Source organism: Mauremys mutica, chromosome 6 (genome assembly GCF_020497125.1).
Source record: "Mauremys mutica isolate MM-2020 ecotype Southern chromosome 6, ASM2049712v1, whole genome shotgun sequence".
NCBI classification, from domain to species: domain Eukaryota; kingdom Metazoa; phylum Chordata; order Testudines; family Geoemydidae; genus Mauremys; species Mauremys mutica.
The window spans coordinates 90,648,139-90,667,770 of NC_059077.1; the positions used below are offsets into that span (position 1 = coordinate 90,648,139).

Here is a 19,632-nt window from a genome sequence, read left to right on the forward strand (position 1 = left end):
CGGCAGGTCTTGTCCCCTGGGGCTGGGGCTGGCTCTGCAGTCTGGACATTGCTGCTTGGCACATAGGGTCACAGTGCCAGTAGTGCCAATTCAGATATTTCTTGGGGGAAAGGGGAGCAAATTTTCAGATTGGAATTTAAATATACAATAAAAAACAACTTGATGGACAATTTTGCATAGAACTTCAAACCAGTTAGCTTTCTAGAGTTTTACAGTTAAAAACCACAGAGTGTTAGAAACCACAGAGGAGCGCCTGCTGTTCCACCCACAAGCCACTATGCTCACCCATTTCTGGGAGCCCCTTTACTATACCCTCCCCAGAGCACCGACTCCCTTATCCTCCTCCCAGCTGGCTTCAGGCTTTCTTGAGGGAAGGAATTTTAGGGTCTTCCCCTCTCTGCCCCATAGCCAGGCCTCCTCCCCTGTGACCCAGAGACCTCGTGGTACTAATGGGCAGAGGGCACAGTGGTGCATAAGGGTTACTGGGATCCCTGGGGTCTGGGTATCTACATACTAATTCACCAAAGAGTGTCATGAAGTCTCTACTGAAAGCCTGTGTCACACTGATCATCATCATAATTGGAAAATATGTATGTAGGGATAATGTGTAAGGAGTTATGGATATATACTGAAAGTTATGTTCTTAAGATCGGTGACTTGGGGATGGTAACCAAAAGGTGATTAGGCAAGTTTTCTTTCAGGAAAGAGATGTCTGTCTGGCTATATGTAAACTGTGTATTGTATTGTTCACAATGGATGCCCATATGCAGTCTGAGCTAAATGCTAATGAGGGGATTGTGAAATCTTCCAGAGAGGGAATTTACAGAAAGAAAGAAATCAGCAGGAGGGAGTCATAGTGAAAACTATAGATTTTTGGACTATAACTGGAGGTACCACGACTCACTCTGCATCCTTCACTGAGAAGACAGGCAGGGCTTGTCTTATGAATGGAGAATCACAGCTGGTCTGGCTGTTTGATGCCGGGAGAGAGATTTTGAGTGAGCTACCCTTTATGAGATAGAGGAATGTCTTACTAGTTAAGTTTAGCTCTCAAAAGTGTGTATGATTTTATTTTATATGTAACCATTTGTTTCTGTTAATTCTACTTGCTTTGTCTTAAATCTCTGTTCTTTGTTAAATAAACTTCTTGTTTTTACTATAAACATATCTGAGTGCTGTGGAGGCATAATCTAAGGTGACTGGTAAACTGGGGTGTATTGTTCCCTTGTGAGCTGATCTGGGAATGTTATGAGTGGTCCAGTGGATCAGGGGTGGGCACTCCAGGAGGATGCTCGGAGGACTCGGGGATTGGTGTGTGCCTATTGCTAACCTGCACAGGCCTGGAAGGCAGTGCTTGTGTTACCAGAGGCTAGTGCTGTTGGGAATAGACCCACAACAGGCACAGACAAGGCTTCCTCACCCTAAGGGGAGGTGCCTCACAACCCTGGGTACCCCCAAGGAAGCATCATAGTGGCATAGTTGGCAGGATCTACACCCTGTTTGCTGGTTAGCTAAGGATGATGCTCCAGGCACTTTATATACCAGATAATACAGATACTGAGAGATTCACTCATGCAAAGATTGCAGACAAATAAAGAAAAAGGTTATGGTTTCTTATTTTCAACTTGTTTATTTTGAACAAAGGAAACAGCACAAAAGTAGGACAACCCCCCTTCTGCCGCACAGCCAGTCCTGCTCCCCCTCCCACTCCCTTCCCTCTCATCTCTGGGAGGGAGTTGCTATTGTAACGGGCAGGAGTGTATGGACAGGGCATCTTTGCCCCAGTGGTGCCAGCACAGGCTCTGTCTCCCCCCCCCACAGCCCCATGCTGCAGCTCCCTACCTTCCCCACCCCTCCATCACTTGCCATTGCAGAGTGAATGCAGGGCAGGCTTGATTTCAAATGCGCCCATCCTCTGCACTGGGCTGGGATTAGGTTTGTGAGGAGGAGGCGGCAGCAGAGGAGAAAGAGCAGGATGCTGGCCTATAATTCCTCCCCCCCCACCCCCCTCCAAATTTGGACCTTGGGAAGTCACATGAAAAGACAAATTGCAGTTGATGGCTTGCCTTTTTCTTGGTGTAGTTCTTCTCTAGGAATCAATACCTTCACAGCTTTAAGACCAGTCTTGTGTAGTTTGATCCATTTTTATATGTTGATGCCAACTGAAAAAGTTGTCAAGATATTTTGAATGTAAAATGAAGTTTTTCTTTCAGTGTATTGTATTTTATTGAAATACATTCACAGTAATACAGACCCTTAATACATTATGGTCCTGCAATTCTTAAGCAGGCAAAGCTCCACTGATTTACACAGGACTTGAGGCCTGATCCAAACCCCAGTGAAATCAGTGGGAGTCTTTCAGTTGACTTAAGTGGACTTTGAATCAAGCTTTTGATTCCTAAGTGTTGCATGATCTGGTCTTGTTTAGTGTGTAATGGATTGTTTAGGTGTCTTTGGAGAGAGGTTAGTGATCAGTTTATCCATCTGTCTATGTGGTCAACTCTAGTAATTTCTTTCGCTTTATTTCCCCAGTTGAAATAGTGGATTCAGTGGATATCTACCTCAATCTTCTTCGAACTATCTTTGACTTTAACATGATCAGAAGCTTGCTGACTGGACCCAATCAGCTTAAGATAAGAATCGATGCCATGAATGGAGGTAGGATTCTGAGTTTCTGTTGTTGGTAAGAAAAGTTAAAACATACCCAATACTGTAAACTATTTCAAGGTATTTTATTATGATGTAGTGCTAATATTCACTGACAGTGTATATTCCTGTTTGGAATTTGCTCTGTTGGTTTTGATGGGGGTTTTCCCTGAGAAAGGAGTGCAGGATTTGGTTGATCATTGTAGCAAAAACAGCTTGTGGAATAAATTATCATAGTGCGTGTTAAAAAAGAGAGAACTTATTAAAGGAATGTGCTCTCTTGTTAATAACAGTTAATTATGTTTTCTGAACAAATATGATACATCTAAAATGTAATGTGGTTTATAAATCATTGCATATTGTGTTTAAAATTACAAGATACAGACCTTTTCTGTAATTGAAGGCTCTGAATAAGGAAGATATACTGTGTGTGTGTGTGTGTGTGTATGAGAGAGTGAGCGAGAGAGAATGACTTTTTCATCTTCAGGTGACTAACTCAATTCTGTTACAGGATTTTAGTGAATTCATTGCCATCTGATAATAGGTGATTTATGTAAAACAAGTTACTGGTCTCAGGGTTTTTTATGTACAGATGTAATAAACATACCATTACAATTTACATTAATTTGTACTCATTGGTCATCTCAACAGAGGCAGAAGGCTGGATATGGTGACTGGACGACCTTCTTCAGGTCGAGGTGCAGGAAAGTTTGCACTGATATTATTCAGTGGATAAATAAATTCCAAGGTTTTCAATATGACTCCTTTAATGAGCATTAAGCTTAAAAGATTTTGTTTTTATTTAGAAGAGAATGGTGGAGAGGAGCAGTTTCACAAGTGGCTGTGCATCATGATCACTAGCTAATAAATGCAGTTTGTATTTTTAACAGCTCCATTTTAATTTAAGATTTTTTCTAGGGTTTAATGGTAGGGGATTTGGCATTGGTAATACTCAAGAGATTTTTTGAATACAAATTCCGTGGCTGAGGAATGGAGGATTATATGGCTGTCACTTATGACACACACAAAATTTTAGTTACTGGTATAGATGGCCAAACTATGCATAATAAAAATGCATTCACACTAGGAAAAAGTGGCTTTTTATCACGTTAGCTAGCATGTGGTAACTAATGTGGTAAGATAGTGTGGATAAGGCAATTGTAATTTTAATGTTTTATCAGGTCAATGTAAATGCTCCCAATGTGTTTATTCCCTTAATATTTACCCTGACCTGATAACACATGTTAAAACTACAACTGCTTTGTCCAGGATTTTACCATGAGTTGGTTACTATGTATTAGATAACACTATTTTTTCCTAGTGAAGACAAGGCCTAAGTATGTATGATAACTGTGTGTGGTCAACCCACATAGGGGATAAGAGCCTACTACTGTTACTAGCTAACAGAGTTACTCAGTAGCAAAAGCATGGATGTCTACCATTTGAGCTAACAGAGTTCCCACTGATAACCCTGGAGGGAGCAGGGGGAATTACACAGTGTTCAGTGAAATATTTGTTTTTCTTTCAGTTGGTATGACAGAGATATGTGTGCAATGTGAATGCACTAGTTAAGTCTTCTATTAAGTTTCCATGCTGTTGTGAATATTGGAATTTGAAGTGTGTATGCTCCTGAAAATGGTTGGTAAATTCCTTTTGCAGTTATGGGACCCTATGTAAGGAGAGTCCTGTGTGACGAATTAGGAGCTCCTGCAAATTCTGCAATAAACTGTATTCCTCTGGAAGATTTTGGTGGGCAACTTCCTGACCCAAACTTAACATACGCAACTACCCTGCTGGAGGCTATGAAAGGAGGAGAATATGGATTTGGAGCTGCTTTTGATGCTGATGGAGTAAGTATTTCAGGCAATCTGGGTTTTGGGTCAAAGATGTCATCTTTGCTAGTGCATCTGTTAGACACTGAAGAGCATAATAGGCCCTAATTTTGAGAACGCAGTTATTTGCATGCACAGATGATAGCAGTTGTACCCACAAATCAAGCCCAAATGATATAATTTGTGCCTTCAGTTGATTGCACCTGCAAATTTGTAGGGCAGGCTGAGGACTCTCTAAATATTTGGCCCAATTTGTCTTAGTGTTTGCATAATTTCTCAGATAGGAAAAATGCAGCATATGTAAATGAGGGAGACTGTCTTAGTAACCAGCAACTAAATGAAGTTAATTTTGGCTGAGATTCTAAAATTCCTTTTGTGCTTCAGCTAAGTGAATTTTCTGCACTTAAGACAGGCACTGAATCACAAGCTCTGTGTGTTTTTTAAATCTTACATTCTTGCTACCAGCAATGTAAACAGCAAAGTATTACAGCAGTAACTTGGTATCCTCTTAAGATGTATGTATGTGTGGTGAGAGAGTGGGAGGAAGAAAAGGACAAAGAGGCTATTGAGGTACAAAAGCCATTTACTGTTGTCAGTATTCAGTTGATACAAATTAACTGCCTGTCTCTAGCTAGTACATATCATCAGCAAGAAGATTATCTTACACTAGAGTAGCCACAAGCCCATCAAAATGCCATGTAGGAGACGGGAACCAGGGAGCACCTTGGAATTTTGATTCATTGGTCTGGAAAGAGATGTGGTTTGATAGGGAGATGATAAGCTTGCAGTGATCATGGGGATGAGCTACTCAACCTGATTTCTCTCTGACACTTTTTGTCTTTCTTGTCTCTTCAGGACCGCTATATGATCCTAGGTCAAAATGGTTTCTTCGTGAACCCTTCTGATTCACTGGCAGTTATTGCTGCCAATCTTTCTTGCATTCCATATTTCCGTCAGATGGGTGTTCGAGGGTTCGGTAGAAGCATGCCTACCAGCACAGCACTGGACAGGTAAGAGAGCAAGTTTTCTTTTTATCATCATGGTTTTGACATTAGTTGTGACTTCTTCCATCTTTGATATTCTTTCCCCTTTTCAAGGCAAGCAGCTAGTCAAATTTTGGAGCCCTGGGGATTTTCCAGTTAGAAGTAGAAATTGATGGAGTGTGGTATTCTCTCTGATGCCATCTTGTTTATTTACAAAGGATGTACAAAATTCTGCTTCTCTGAACATGAGAGGAACTAATACCAAAAGGAGCATTATTTTAGTATATAGCCCCAAGTCTCTTTAGCCAACACACCTTGGCCAAAAACTCTCTCTTTAGAGTGACCCTGGGAAAAGCTGTGCTCATAGGTTACTGCTTGTCTTTTGTGCTTTTTAGCCTCTACCTCTCTATCTGTTCTTGTCTGCTCTCAGTTTCTGTGTGTTCTCTCCCCGACCTACTCACACACCTGCTCACAATACCAAGTGGAAACCGATGCCCACAAGGTGCTACTTTCTGGGCAAACTCCATTAGACTTTGTTTTAGGAGTGGCCCCTTAACTGTCTCTTATAACTATCTTAAATTAAGAGCATCTTTGAATGAGGATTTAACACAACCCATAACAAATTTCACCAAGTTTATATGGCAGCCTACAAAACTGTGAAATCTTGTGATCAGCCCTTCTAAACTTTTTGACAACTTTTGATTGAAGTTTTTAGGGTGAACTTATTGGTAAATAATTGCTTAACTGGAGAAACCAATTTTATGGCACCTTTATTTTGCATTATGCATGTTCCAGTCATCCCTGCCTTTGGTCAGTCATCCCTGCTTTTGGTCAGTATCAGTGAACTGAGGATCTTTAAAAGTTTCAGTTTGAATAAACAACTAAAAATTCAGATTTGTAATCCCAATCAGAACTGCATTACACAGTCTCTTGCCTCTGCAAAACTGGATTGGGAATTATCCAAGAACAGACTATCTCCGGATATTCCTGATACCTCCTGCTTCTGGTTGGACTGGAAATACAGTGATACCCAGCAACTTTATGTGGTATTTTGGTGGTTCCATTTCCAAAAAACTTAAGAAAATAAAAAGTATGCAAAAAATAAGTTTTTATAACTTATTTTGTTTGTTTTTATAACTTATTTTAAAAGTTATAAAACCTTCACATATCTCAAAATTTTGCTTCAACTTTCAAGTAGTTTGGATAAAATAATAGTCTAATTTGCCCGTCCTTCATTAGGATGGAAACAGCACAAAACCTGAGGCAAAGCAGACTGGCAGGAAACAGGAAATAACCATTTACCAGTAATTCCTGACCATAATTACTTTAGTCCATTTCCTAATAAATATTGGTTTAAGACTAAACCTGACAGCCCTGCTGATAATATTTATGAAGGTTAGAGAGAGAGAAAGATGAAGGCCTAATGCAGCACTAAGTGAACATTTTAAAAGATTATATATAATCAGTTGAGATATAGCATTTATTATTCCGACCAGCTGAAATCTGAACAGGTGGTGTCCAAACGTATATTATCCTAGGACTGATAAACAAATAAGTGGTTGTCTGTACCAAATGGTGTCTAGTCAGGAAACAGTTGTTTAAAAAATGAAATATTAATAGCATGAAAAGATTAATGCCTATCCAAAAACCAAGGATAGTAATACAGTGTGGTCCCTACTCATGGGACTTCTGAAACTGACAACGGCTTTTAAAGTTGACAATTCACATGCCCTTGGTGGTTGATGGATTTTTCAGAGAAGTTTTCCCTGCTGTATGTAAATGTTGAGGCTTTAAGGAAATTATGCAGTATATTCAGGTTTTCCCCCTCTCCCGCCTCAAACACACACTTCATGTAGGTCTCTGAAAATGGAATCTATCTTTATCATGAGATACTATGGTTTCAGTAAAGGAAATAGAGAAGAGACATGTTGGACCTATAGTTCAGGATATCTAGGACATTTTAAACACATTTGCCTTCCCCCCCCCCCCCAGTTGTAGCTAAATGTATTAGAGGCTATGCATGTACTGAAGTCCACCTCAGCAACACTCTCAACAGTTAACATAGATTCTTGACCATGTTTACTTGATCTATTGGTTTCCAGATGGTCTCAAGTGAGTTACTGCTTAATTTGTTTCAACATTACCAGTGTTATTTTTATGGGGCTAAGGCTTATTTATAAAATAAAACAGAGTGGTTGATAATGATGGACTTTAGTTAAGGATATACAAATTTTCCCAGCCATTCCTACAAATGTTTATTAACATTAGGTCTAGTGACTGCATACATGGTGCGTGTAATTTTTGTTTGTTTGTTTGCTTTTGCTTTAGGATTGTTTTTGTTTTTCCTTGAAGACTACAAGTGCTAGAAGCTGGAGTCCTCTAGTTTGCCACTTTCCATTGTGGCTTAAGACAGCCTGAATTGTTTGATTTTTCTTACTGACTTGCTAGAGCCCTGAGATCCAGTGGTTCAATTGCCTTGATACCCAAGTCCTGACTAATATGTGTGATTTTTTTTAAAGGGCTACTTTAGTGAGTGCACATGGTGAAACCCTTTTCTTTAGGACTCCAAGCTAGACTTTAAAGTTGAACTGAGGTTTAATAATAAATGGTTAGTACTTTATCTACTGCAAATCACTTTTTCCATGTGCGTGCTAAGTACGTGCATTGGAACACTGCAAGCAGTATCACAAATGCCTTTTCCAAAGAAGAGTTTCCTGAATGAATGGCCAAGCCATCACTGATTCCAAGTTTTACAGTGAAATTTGCCTTAAATGACCACCCAAGTTACAGCAAAAATTGGTTGTATAGAAGAGGCAATCTTTACAGCATTTTAGAAAACTTGTATCTGAAATCTTTGTGCATAGTCTGAAATCGTTTTTAAGAGTGGGGATGCTTAAGGAAGTGGTTTATGATGTAGATTTCACTGTGGTCCAGATTCTGATTTCATTTAAAACCGTGTAAGTTAGGAACAATTCTGTTGAAGTCAATGGAATTATACCAATGTAAAATGGGTGGAAGAAAGTAGAGAATCAAGATTTATATGGTTACAGCATCTGTACTTCCATTGCTGTGGGTTAAATAGCTAACTTGAAAGAAAAAATTATAGAAACTCACCTATTGTGTAGCCTATGCATGATCATAGAACTAGGAAAGCTATTGCCTTTTTGAAGGCAGAGTGCATTCCCTGTACAGTCACAAGAGAGAACCTAAAAATAAAAGTTGTGCAGTTCTACATGGGAGTAGCAAAAAAATACGGTGTTTAATATTAATCTTTATTATCTCAATGTATATTTATGTAAATAGAGACAAAATTGACATTCTTAAGAAATTAATATTTTAAAAGACGTAACTTTTTGTCTATTGTGGGAGATATATTTGTTCATTCTGCACAGTCTATCTTTTGTTGGTCCTTTTTATGCCTTTCTAGTGGGCTGGCCTGCCATACTCTGGGGACAGCTCTGATGGAACCACGTTGCGTATTCACTCATAAAACTGTTTGTGAGTTCATGCACTGGAAAGGAAACCTGGGGTAATTAAAGTGTATACCATGAACATTAGTGCTGGCAGAAGACAAGGAAATGATCTCATGCCTGTCCTTAGAAGACGACTCCTGTGTCATATGCTGTTAGTTACTATAAGAAATATGAATTGTTAAGGCTTAAGAGTAAAAGCTACATGATGGCCTTGTAGGTCTTGGTTAAAATAAGCTTCCACATCTCTCCTGAAACCTCCTTGATCCAGCAAGATCAGAATTCAGTGTCCACAAAGTGAATCTTGCGTTTGTAGTTAACGTACACTTTTCATCTATATTGTTTGAGATCAGAGGTCGACCACAGAGAATCTGCTGTGCTAAAAATGTGATACCATAATCAGGGTTGAAAGTAACTTAAAGGACTTACCAGTACGTCAGAGTCCTGAGCAGGGGCGTGGCCTCAACCAGAAGAGGCAGGGCCTCAACAGGAAGAGACGAGGCCTTTCAATATTTAAAGGCCTTGGGGCTGTGGCTGGGAGCCCCAGGGCCTTTATATCACCCCAGAGCTACCAGCTGCAGAGGCAGCTGGGAGCCCTGGGGCTCGAGGGCGAATTAAAGGGTCCAGGGCTCTGGCTGCTGTGGCACTCCGGGCCCTTTAAATCACCGCAGGAGCCCTGCTGTCACTACTCCAGGGCAGCAGGGCTATGGCAGTGATTTAAAGGGCCCGGGGCTCCGCCGCTGAGGGGAGCCCTGGGTCCTTTAAAGCGCCGCTGGAGCCCTGCTGCCGCTTGGGTAGCAGCAGCAGGGCTCGGGCAGGCATTTAAAGGGCCCAGAGCTCCGGCCGCTGCGAGTAGCCCCGGGCCCTTTAAAGCACCACTGGAGCTTGGGGCTCTGGCGGCACTTTAAAGGGCCCAGGGCTCCCCACAGCAGCTGAGCCCCTGACCCTTTAAATCACTGCTGGAGCTCTGCCGCCGCTGCCCCAGGGTAGCGGCGGCAGGACTCCAGCAGTGATTTGAAGAGCCCAGGGCTCCCTGCAGTGGCAGGAGCCCCAGGACCTTTAAGTCCCCACCCGAGCCCAGCTGCCAGAGCCCTGGGGCTCCGGCAGCTGGGCTCCAGCAGTGATTTAAAGAGCCAGAGGCTCTGGCTGCCGCAGGGAGCCCTGGGCCCTTTAAAGCGCCGCCCAAGCCCCATTGCCGGTGCTCCGGCAGCGCTTTAAAGGTACAGGACTCCCCGCAGCGGCCAGAGCTCCGGCACCTTTAAATCCCCACCCAAGCCTGGCTGCCAGAGCTCCGGCGGTGATTTAAAGGGCCTGGGGCTCCCCGCAGCAGCTGGAGCCCTGGGCTCTTTAAATCACCACTGGGGAAGCTGGTCCAGTCCTGCATAGCATATTGGACTGTACTGGCTTACTTTCACCTCTGAGCGTAATACATTTTCTGTGAATAGTCATTCAGATTTTTTAAAGTAATCTTTGTTTATGCCCCTTTTATGTTCACTTTTACATAATGTAGAAAACAAACTTAGTGAGAATACTCATGGAAAGCAAATTTTAAACTGGAACCATCTGGAAACTAATATTATTTGCTGAAATAAATCATGAATCATTTTTGGATAGTGATTTTTAACAGAAGAAATAGCAAACTTTATTGAAGAAATTGCTATAAATTATTCACCCTGCACTAGTTGTAATTAGGTCTGTCAAGCGATTAAAAAAACGAATCACACAATTAAACAATAATAGAATACCATTTATTTAAATATTTTTGGATGTTTTCTACATTTTCAAATATATTGATTTTGGTTACAACACAGAATACAAAGTGCACAGTCCTCACTTTGTATTTATTTTTTTATTACAAGTATTTGCACTGTAAAAAATCAAAAGTAGTATCATTTTTCAATTCACCTACAAGTACTGTAGTGCAATCTCTTTATCATGAAAGTTGAACTTACAAATGTAGAAATGTACAAAAAACTGCATTCAGAAATAAAAAAAAATGTAAAATTTTAGATCCTGCAAGTCCACTCAGTCCTACTTCTTGTTCAGCCAATCGCTCAAACAAGTTTGTTTACATTTGCAGGCGATAATGTTGCCTGCTTCTTGTTTACAATGTGTTACATTCATTCTCATGGCCACTAAGTGGTAAGCCATTGTAAATTCATGTGACTCCATTAAAATCAGTGGATTTATTCCAGATTTACTTTGGTATAAATGAGTTTTGAATCTGATCCTTTAACATGTGTGTAATACCTCATGGTTTTGCAGTTTTAGTCATTAGTATGATATATTGCGGACATAAAAGACATAACTGAGGGGAAAGGATGCTCAAGGCTAACTCAGAACCATATTCTTTCTGAATATGGACAACTGCCAGTGCCTGAAAATGTCCTGAGGTTAACAAGTTTGTTGTCAGAGGGAGAATTACAATAAGACATTGTTAGCAACAGGGAAGAATACTTTAAAAAACAAGAAATCAAATAATTTCTAATCTCTTATATCAATCAATAGTCTTTATTTTTTTGTGTTATGTACTTCGAAGCTTTAGCATTGGAAGCTCAGAAATAATTTGAAATAAAGCATACTCAGAAATGGGTAGGAAAATGGACACATTTGTAACGCACTTGCAGTGGTTGCTAATCTTTCTTGAATGCATCTGTTGCATCCATTAAGAGAGCAGAAACAGCACTTTGGAGAGGAGAAGGAACGTTATAGGCTAACAAACAGATCTACCTGTTCTTGAACAAGTTAGTAACATTAAGTTCAGACATATGCAGCTGGGATTTAATAATAAAGAGATTCATGATTCCACAATAAATGAAATTATGTGACAAAAATATTTTCACGTAATAGTTACACTGGTTGGAAAACATTAGCATTTAAAAAAGGGTTTTGCTGTTGTTCAAGAAGGCCCTAATAAGTGTAAAACCTTCTGACTTAAACCTTTGTAAAATATTGTGGTCTAAATCTTTTGGATTTAGGCTGGAATAAATCTCTTTGCAACCTTTTTTGGCACTGCACCTGACATTTCACTCAGCTAATTCCAAGGGAAAATTGAAAACAATCTTAACCTGTAACTCAGTCAACAAAAAGCATATACTTCTGGATAACATCCTTTTAACTGGCGATTCTGCAGTAAACTCAAGCTTCCAGTCACATTAAACACATGGCTGCATGGCAATGAAGAGCAAGAGTCCAGCCTGGAAGTCCAAATCAGATTTTGGCTTTGGAAAGCTTGTTTATGAAATGCTTACCACCTATAATCATAATACTCTGGGGGTTTTATTGTTTTTTCTCCCTCAGTTCACTCTTCAGTTGGAAGCATCATCTTTCATTGGGAGAAGACGGTTGAGGTTTGGCAAAGGGCTGCTAGCCATACTACTAGCCATTTCATATTTAAATTGGCTTGCCAGGTTATTAGTGCTATATTTTATTATTTCATTACAGCAGTGCCTGGAAGGACCACTGTTGTTAAGGTTGCCTCAGTGTTTCCTTTACTCAGGCATTTAGAAATGTTCTGAGAAGAATTTCTCTGGGTTGAAACTTGATGGAATAGAGAGACAGGGTTGAGCACACTTTTTAATATTTGTAAAATATTCTATTACATGAAAATGTTATTAGATTAATAACCCAACATTGCCATCTCTTATCCCTATAATCAAAACAATGAGTAAAACCAGAGAATAACAAATGTATTCCCTTATGTTATGCACAGTGACTGTAATTACATATTCATTATCCTACCATCATAAACAAAAGACAGAACTGCAGCACCTCTTAAAATGATACAGTGTCTCTCCACCAGTTTTTACAGGATGGGAAGAGAGAAAGGTGTAGATCTTGGAAATGTTATGCAGGAAGAAGTTGCAAGGTTTGATCATGGTCTGGATATGCCTGTCAAGAGAGAATGTGGAGTCAAAAAGATGATAGCCAGAGTTTGTAGCTGGGTCTTGTGGGAGCAGCAAAAGCAGCAGTGGGGAGAGTGTCAAGGTAAGAAAGAGAAGCTAGGAATAAGGGCCTCATTCTACATCCACTGAAGTTTGTGGCAAAGCTCCCAGTGACTTCAGTGGAATCAGATCCTAAGAAAGGGACTTTCTAAACTGAGCCATACTACAAAAAAAGTGTGGATTTTGTTGAGGGGATGAAAGACAATTTGGGCTAATTCTTTTTTCATCATAAATGGTTTGCCTATCTATAGTAATAAGTAGTATCTCCTCTTCCTGGTATCAACTAGAATGATTAGGTATAAAATGCAGCTGAATAATGAAGTAACAAAATGCTTGTTACATTGGCCAAGGAAAAGCACCAGGAGGCCTTGCAGGGCTACCCAGTTGCACTGAGGATGTGTGTGTGGTGTGTGTGAGAGAGAGAGAGTATATTCCTTCAATAGACCAACCATCTCTACTGTCCAGTTTATGGGAGGGGCGGAGCCATCGTGCTGTTTCCTCAGACAGGGAGAGGATCAACTCAGTAGTATCCCTGCACATCTAGAAAATGGGGACTGTGATTCTTGACTGGAGGCAGTACTAACGGGTGGTGGTGGGGAGTTCATAGTTCCTCTCTGTAATCACGGCTGTCCTTATGGTGCAGCTACATGAAGACCAGCCACAATTTAGTGTAAATAATTACCCTTGAATCATTCCTTTCATTTTATAAAGACCCCGTATGGTATGTGAAACATTCCAAAGCATTTAGAAAGTTAGATGCAGCCATGTCAATGTGTTCTCTTCTGTATGCGGGGCTGTGTTGTTTAATAGTTTTTCGCTGTGCATTATTAAACTTAAACAGAAGGACGCGGTAATCCAGAGGATTTAATGTTGCTTAGGAATACGGTACTAACAAATGGAACACTGGATTACAAGAGAATTCAGTTAAGATGTTTAAATAGAGGTCCTTGACATATGTTTGGTTGAAGTGATTGTTTGAATATACTAATATGTACTTTGGGGAAAGTGTAGCAGTTGACAGGAAACATCTGCTTTAGTGTGATCCAACATCAACAGGATTGTGGCAGTGTCTACCCCCTGAGACTCCATACATCGAGCTTCATTTCTCTGGCAACACTTGCCATGAGTTTGGTGTGTGTTGTGTATAAAATGAAGGTACACCCTGTTTACCAAATCTTTATCATAACAAAGTGTATTTTAGTGTCTAATTTCTGCACAACTGGCAAATCCAAAGCAAATAGAACACTGACATTTAGCTAATGCTCTCTGAAATGAGTACCTCCGGAGAAGTGAAAGTGGTTTCTATATTAAAAAGAAAGTTGTGTAGATTTGAAAGGTAGAATAGTTTAGTAGTTACAGCAGAAGAACAAGGGTCAGGGAATTATAGTGTTAAAAGCACCATTGCAACCCTCTAGCACATCTGTAAAATGTCATCTGTCTGCACACAAGTGTTTGCAATGATGCACAGAGGTTCACAATACCACTGTGATTGCATTTGTTCTGAGCAAAGCTAAGCACTGCGTGCTTCAGCAGCTGTTGTAGTGCCACTGTAGACAGCAAGCGCCAATGTGCCATTGCAATGGTGCAGCAAAGCCTCCTAGTACAATCCCACAATGTGCTACCCACTATTTAGTAATAGCTTTGACAAAAATCTATCCAGGAGTTCTTAATTATACCTACCGTATGGATTTTTGCTGTCTTTTTGTACTTCTACAACTTATAGTTTTTTTATGATTCCTTTTTTCTGTATTATTTCATGTATATTTTAAGTATTATCTAGCTTTAATTAAAATGAAAAGCTACCCAGCATAAAGGACACTGTTGAGACTGACAATCCTAAACTCTTGCACCCTTCCCTCAATGGCATTTGATTTTAAAATGTCCTTTATGTTGAATAATGAGTGGGCCCTTCCCAAATTAAGACTGCAAGTAGGTTAAAATCCCACTTTCCATGTGCATGACATCTCAGTAGAGATGTGAGTGTGATTTGAGTATATATGCAAGTCAGGACGTTGTTCCTGCAGACACTACCAAAGAAAGATAAGTCAGTCTCACTCTCTCTCTCTTATCTGCAGTAGACTTGCTGTACATTTTTAAAGATGCCAGCTAAGTCAATTGTATACAGGTTTTAAATTAGACTGAGCAGAAGCACTAATGGAATATTACTGTCAGAAAGTTGGTTAATCAGAAGGACAACTGCACCAAGCCTTCAAAAACACAGTTCAGCACATTCAAGGAATAATGTATAAAAACTGGGCCTTGTAAAACTTGATATCACAAACTTTTATGTTAGCAAATGTACTACTGATGCAAACTAGGTGCTGCTAGTGTGGGTCCTATATACACCTATATACCTTTATAAACAAATGTAAAATTTCATTGTACCAGCTGTCATTCACATTAAGGAGCTAATTCTTTTGGTTACACAAAAATAACCTGTCAAAGAGGATTTAAAGAGAGAGAGAATTTCATTTCAACTAATTTCTTCTCTAGCAGCGCATGTTGGTTTTGCTTGGTGGTATCTATCTACCATTGGATGTTGTATAACATGCTGGCAACAGATCCAATTTGTTTAATCAGTGGATGTTTCTTAAATATGCAGATAGAGTGGTAATGATCTATAAATTCTAAATATCTCCAAGGGAGCAAATCCAACTCCTCTTTGTTGCCTTTGATGCAGGATGTGATATTACTTGGTGCAGTGTGTTACATCTAGTTAGATTTTGCCTGGATAGGCATGCTGTGTTTTTGGCTGTCTGTCCACAGCCTCATTATCCTAGCTTGTACTGATGAACACATTTCTTCATGCCATGGTCATGGCAGTGCACATTTCGGATGTATGTGAGTTTTTTCCCCTTCCTTAAGAGATTAGTTTTCAGGCAGATATATTAATGACCATTCCCTTTTAGTCAAGAACACTCCTTAGGTTTCAACTGCAAACTAATAGCCTGTCAGAACTGAAGAAACATATCTGTAGTGTGAGATTCCACATGGAAACAAGACTTCCCGCCCTGCTTCAGAGAGAGGTGTTTTGATTTCTTTGTAATGTTGTTTTGAATGTTAATTCAAAGCAGCTGTGATAGGCCAAGAATTCCCTGGGCAACTATTGACAATTCCCTTGTACACTCACCTAAGCCTCATAAAACTCAGAGCAGGCAGAATTTGTTCGAGTTCTTTTGCATTTCATCATCATTTTTTCTAAATCTGTAGTCACCTATCACACATTAAAAGAGCGGGAACAGCTTGAAGTCACAATTAGTCTGTTTTAGGGTGAGCTTTGGGTTTAATTACTTTCTGACAAATGAAGAAAAAAATAATTTGAGAGCCAACTCCACAGAAGAGAATGGTATGAAAAAATAGGGTGAGTTTCCCCCTTTATATTAGTTGTTACCATCTAACCATTCAGAATAATCCTAGCACTGCTATCCCCAACATCACAATGGAGCGAGGGGGAGCTGTCATTATGCTTGTGCAATTTAAGCTGTGCCGAGGATGAGGGTTTATTCATAACATGTCCCGGGACAGCTGTGGGAATGCCACCAAATGTATTGTTAGTCAGAGGTGAGAATGAGAGTCTTTGAACATCTTGGAAATTTCCACAAGGAGTGGATTGTGATCAACTGTGCATCTTAGGTTCTGCAATGGCTGTACTACACAGATGCAGCTCCTAGGAAGAAAGGAACTGAATCAAAGAGAGCATACGGCAGGATTGTATAATTTTGGATTGTGTGTGTTACTAGGGCTAAGTTTTCATTTTATTGCTGAGCAGTAGAATAAGGAAGAGTAAGTCCCTCCCCTCCTGCCAACCTCCCTACTTGGATCTGAGTTTGGTGAAACACACAGACTCCATTATAAGCAAGAGGGGAGGAGATGGCAGAGACTTAGCTCTACTCCCTACTTGCTGGCCAGAATAGCTGGCTGGGTGTGAGGGGGGCCTTTCCAGGGACTTCAGTAAATTACTCTGTCTCTACCACGCTGCAAACCAATAGTGGAGCAGAGGAGGAACTGCTACTCTGAGGCACAATTCCTTCCTGGGCTGCAACAAGTGTGGTGCAGCCATCTGTCCCTTACTCAGAGCTGAGCCTGAAAGCTTGTTCCAGCCCAGAATGATGATGTACTATGGGTGGGCACTCCCAGCTTTCAGGACATTAGATCATGGCATGTGCTCAAAAATCTCGTGAATTAGGAGGCAAGGAAAGGGCTGAGACAGAGTAAATGTACGAGAAAACATGGACTTGATCTGGCTCAAGGTTAGGTTTTGAATTTGGACAGGGTCTGCTTATACACGTTAAATTCCCATGGGAGCAAGACTGGGCCCTTGCTGGGACAGGAAATACAAAAAAGCTGCTTTTAAAACTAACTGTAAAAGCAGCGTGGTTTTTCTCTAAAAGCATTTTCTCAACCTTTAGCATGTTGCACTATTAAATGTGCCTGTATTAAGAAATGCTCCCCTTTGACCTTCCCACATACATTTTTCATTGACTGTTATGGGCTGGGAAAACCAGTGTTTCACTATGTATTCTGATGAGACTGCATATGGCAGTGGACAGATAGGTAGTTAATCTATAATCTTCCTAATGCTGTACCTGTCTTATTACCTCTCAATAGATTTGTGCTACCATGAATGTACCGCAAGTGTTCCTATGGATCTACTGCCAAAAAGGCCAATAGTGGTTTAATAAAAAAAACAAACACAAATTAAGGAATGTAACAGAAAAGCAAATTGATATGCCAGCCCACTGTGTGTTTGTGAATAAAACAGGGGTTAAAACAAAGGGCCTTCAAAGGCTTATTCACTCTTACTATGGACAGCTTGCTGTCACAAGCACTAGGGTTTTCTCCAACGAAAAGAACAGATGGCAGCCTAGAGAGTCTCCCACTGCGGCTAAACAATAATATTTGAAGAGGTTTTGAGAGTTGTCCCTAGGCCAAATTTTGCTTTATGGCCAGTTTACCCTGAAGGAAGGCTCTATCCTTGCACATTTGATGCTCGTTAGGAGCAAGAAGTTGTCTGCTGCCTCTCCTATGGGCTAAATCTGAGAAGGCCCAACAGCCACCCTGGTAGGGCTGGGGCTATGAAAGGAGTCAAGGGAGTTCTAGCAGAAGCTCTGTACTGAGAAGTTGCTGGTGAGAGGCCACATACAATGGAGAATGGGTATCTCCTTTTTTATTTGTGGTATGAACTGCCCATTACACTGTTTTTATGCTGGCCTGAAAAAAAGCTGATTCATTCTATAGTTTTGACTTCTTCATTTGTAACAAGTTACAATTAAAATCATCTCAAACTTTATTAAACAGACTATGAATCATTTTCCTCCTTTCCTTTCCAAACTGAGAACCACCACAAGGATTCTGTTTAATTCCCACAGAAACCAGTCTGTTTCATCTCTCTCTAAAATCCTCAGGACGTTTTCTTAAAGGAATAAACAGGCTAATTTGATTTAAAGGCAGATAGTCCAGGTGGAACATGAAGTAGTACAGTATGGTCTTGCTGACACTGCTGATCCTGCCAGTGCTCTTGTTGTTACTGTGATTTATGACAGGCTAATTTATACAAAAGCATGAAGCTGTTTGTTCAAATGGTGTCAACGTTTTTCTACCTTCTCCTCTCCTCCTCCTCCTGCTCCTCCTGATGTGTTTGCTTCCAAGTCTGACAGACCTCCCAGGTTTGAGAAGCTGCAGTGTGTTCTCCTCTTCTTTATCTGGGCAGCCCTTGTTCTCTCTGAATCACAGGATGGACAAACAAAGATTCCATATAATTTGAGAGGTAGTGGGGCAGAGATGCTGTGGAACCAACCTTGCATCCGAAGAAGTGAGCTGCAGCTCACGAAAGCTCATGCTAAAATAAATTTGTTAGTCTTTAAGGTGCCACAAGTACTCCTGTTCTTTTTGCGGATACAGATTAACATGGCTGCTACTCTGAAACCAACCTTTAAGTGTATATCTAAATCTATAGTTGGTTTTTTTTGGTAAAGTATTCTACCCTAAAATATACTTCAGCGTAGAGCACTCTTCCTATAGTGTTTTGGTCACATATTGTGGATTTGGTGGGATCTGTGCAGACTTATTCTGCATCTTTATCAGGATACACCTGGCCGTGTTCCTTTTGGAACCAGCTGGCATCATCATGGTATGTCTATACAAACTAATAATTGTTGGTCATACATCCATTCCCAGTGTGGGGTCTTTTTCCTCTGATCACTTCCTCTGGCTAAGAATTACAAATAAAGCACCAATGGCCTTATCTGAAAAACTGATTTCCTGGAGTTAAAAGCAGAGGTTAAAGTAAAGAGGGGGAGGGGTGGAAAGGAGGGAACACAACTCTCCCTCCTCTGATAAGAGGAAGGGGGAGCGCTCCCTCTTCTCCATGGTTTAGATAACCTCATATCTCCCTGTTTTCCTTTGCCAGCACAATGAGAGCTCCCCTCCAGTTTTCAATCTACCTTAGCCAGTTAGGTATAAGAGTAAAGTGCTGTCAAGATAGTAATAAACCACTTTGTATTTATAGTGCCCCTAGCTGCTGAGGATCTGAAGGGTTTACAGTGAGTGACTCTGGCATAGAATATAAAATGATTTGTCTGTCTGATTTTACGAGAGGTGGGAGGAATCTTCATGCACATACTGTTCCTAGCTAATGTTTTGTTTTCTTACAGTACAGATGCCCAGGTGACCTTTGTGACCTTTCAGGAAAGCCCAGTATAGACAATAACAAATATTTGCCAAGTTCTCAGCAGGAGGAATCCTTTCACTTGAATTA

At 40.4% G+C, this 19,632-nt stretch overlaps 1 protein-coding gene across 3 annotated transcripts in view; it reads left to right on the forward strand.

Annotated features, from left to right (window-relative positions):
* The window catches only part of PGM5 (phosphoglucomutase 5), a 136,289-nt gene that overhangs the window by 35,521 nt on the left and 81,136 nt on the right, over positions 1–19,632 (forward strand). For all 3 annotated transcript variants that reach the window (XM_045021932.1, XM_045021931.1, XM_045021930.1), the window contains 3 exons: positions 2,533–2,658; positions 4,306–4,496; positions 5,334–5,488. In XM_045021932.1, the coding sequence (XP_044877867.1) occupies positions 2,533–2,658; positions 4,306–4,496; positions 5,334–5,488 (472 nt within the window). The remainder of the gene's footprint in view (positions 1–2,532; positions 2,659–4,305; positions 4,497–5,333; positions 5,489–19,632) is intronic.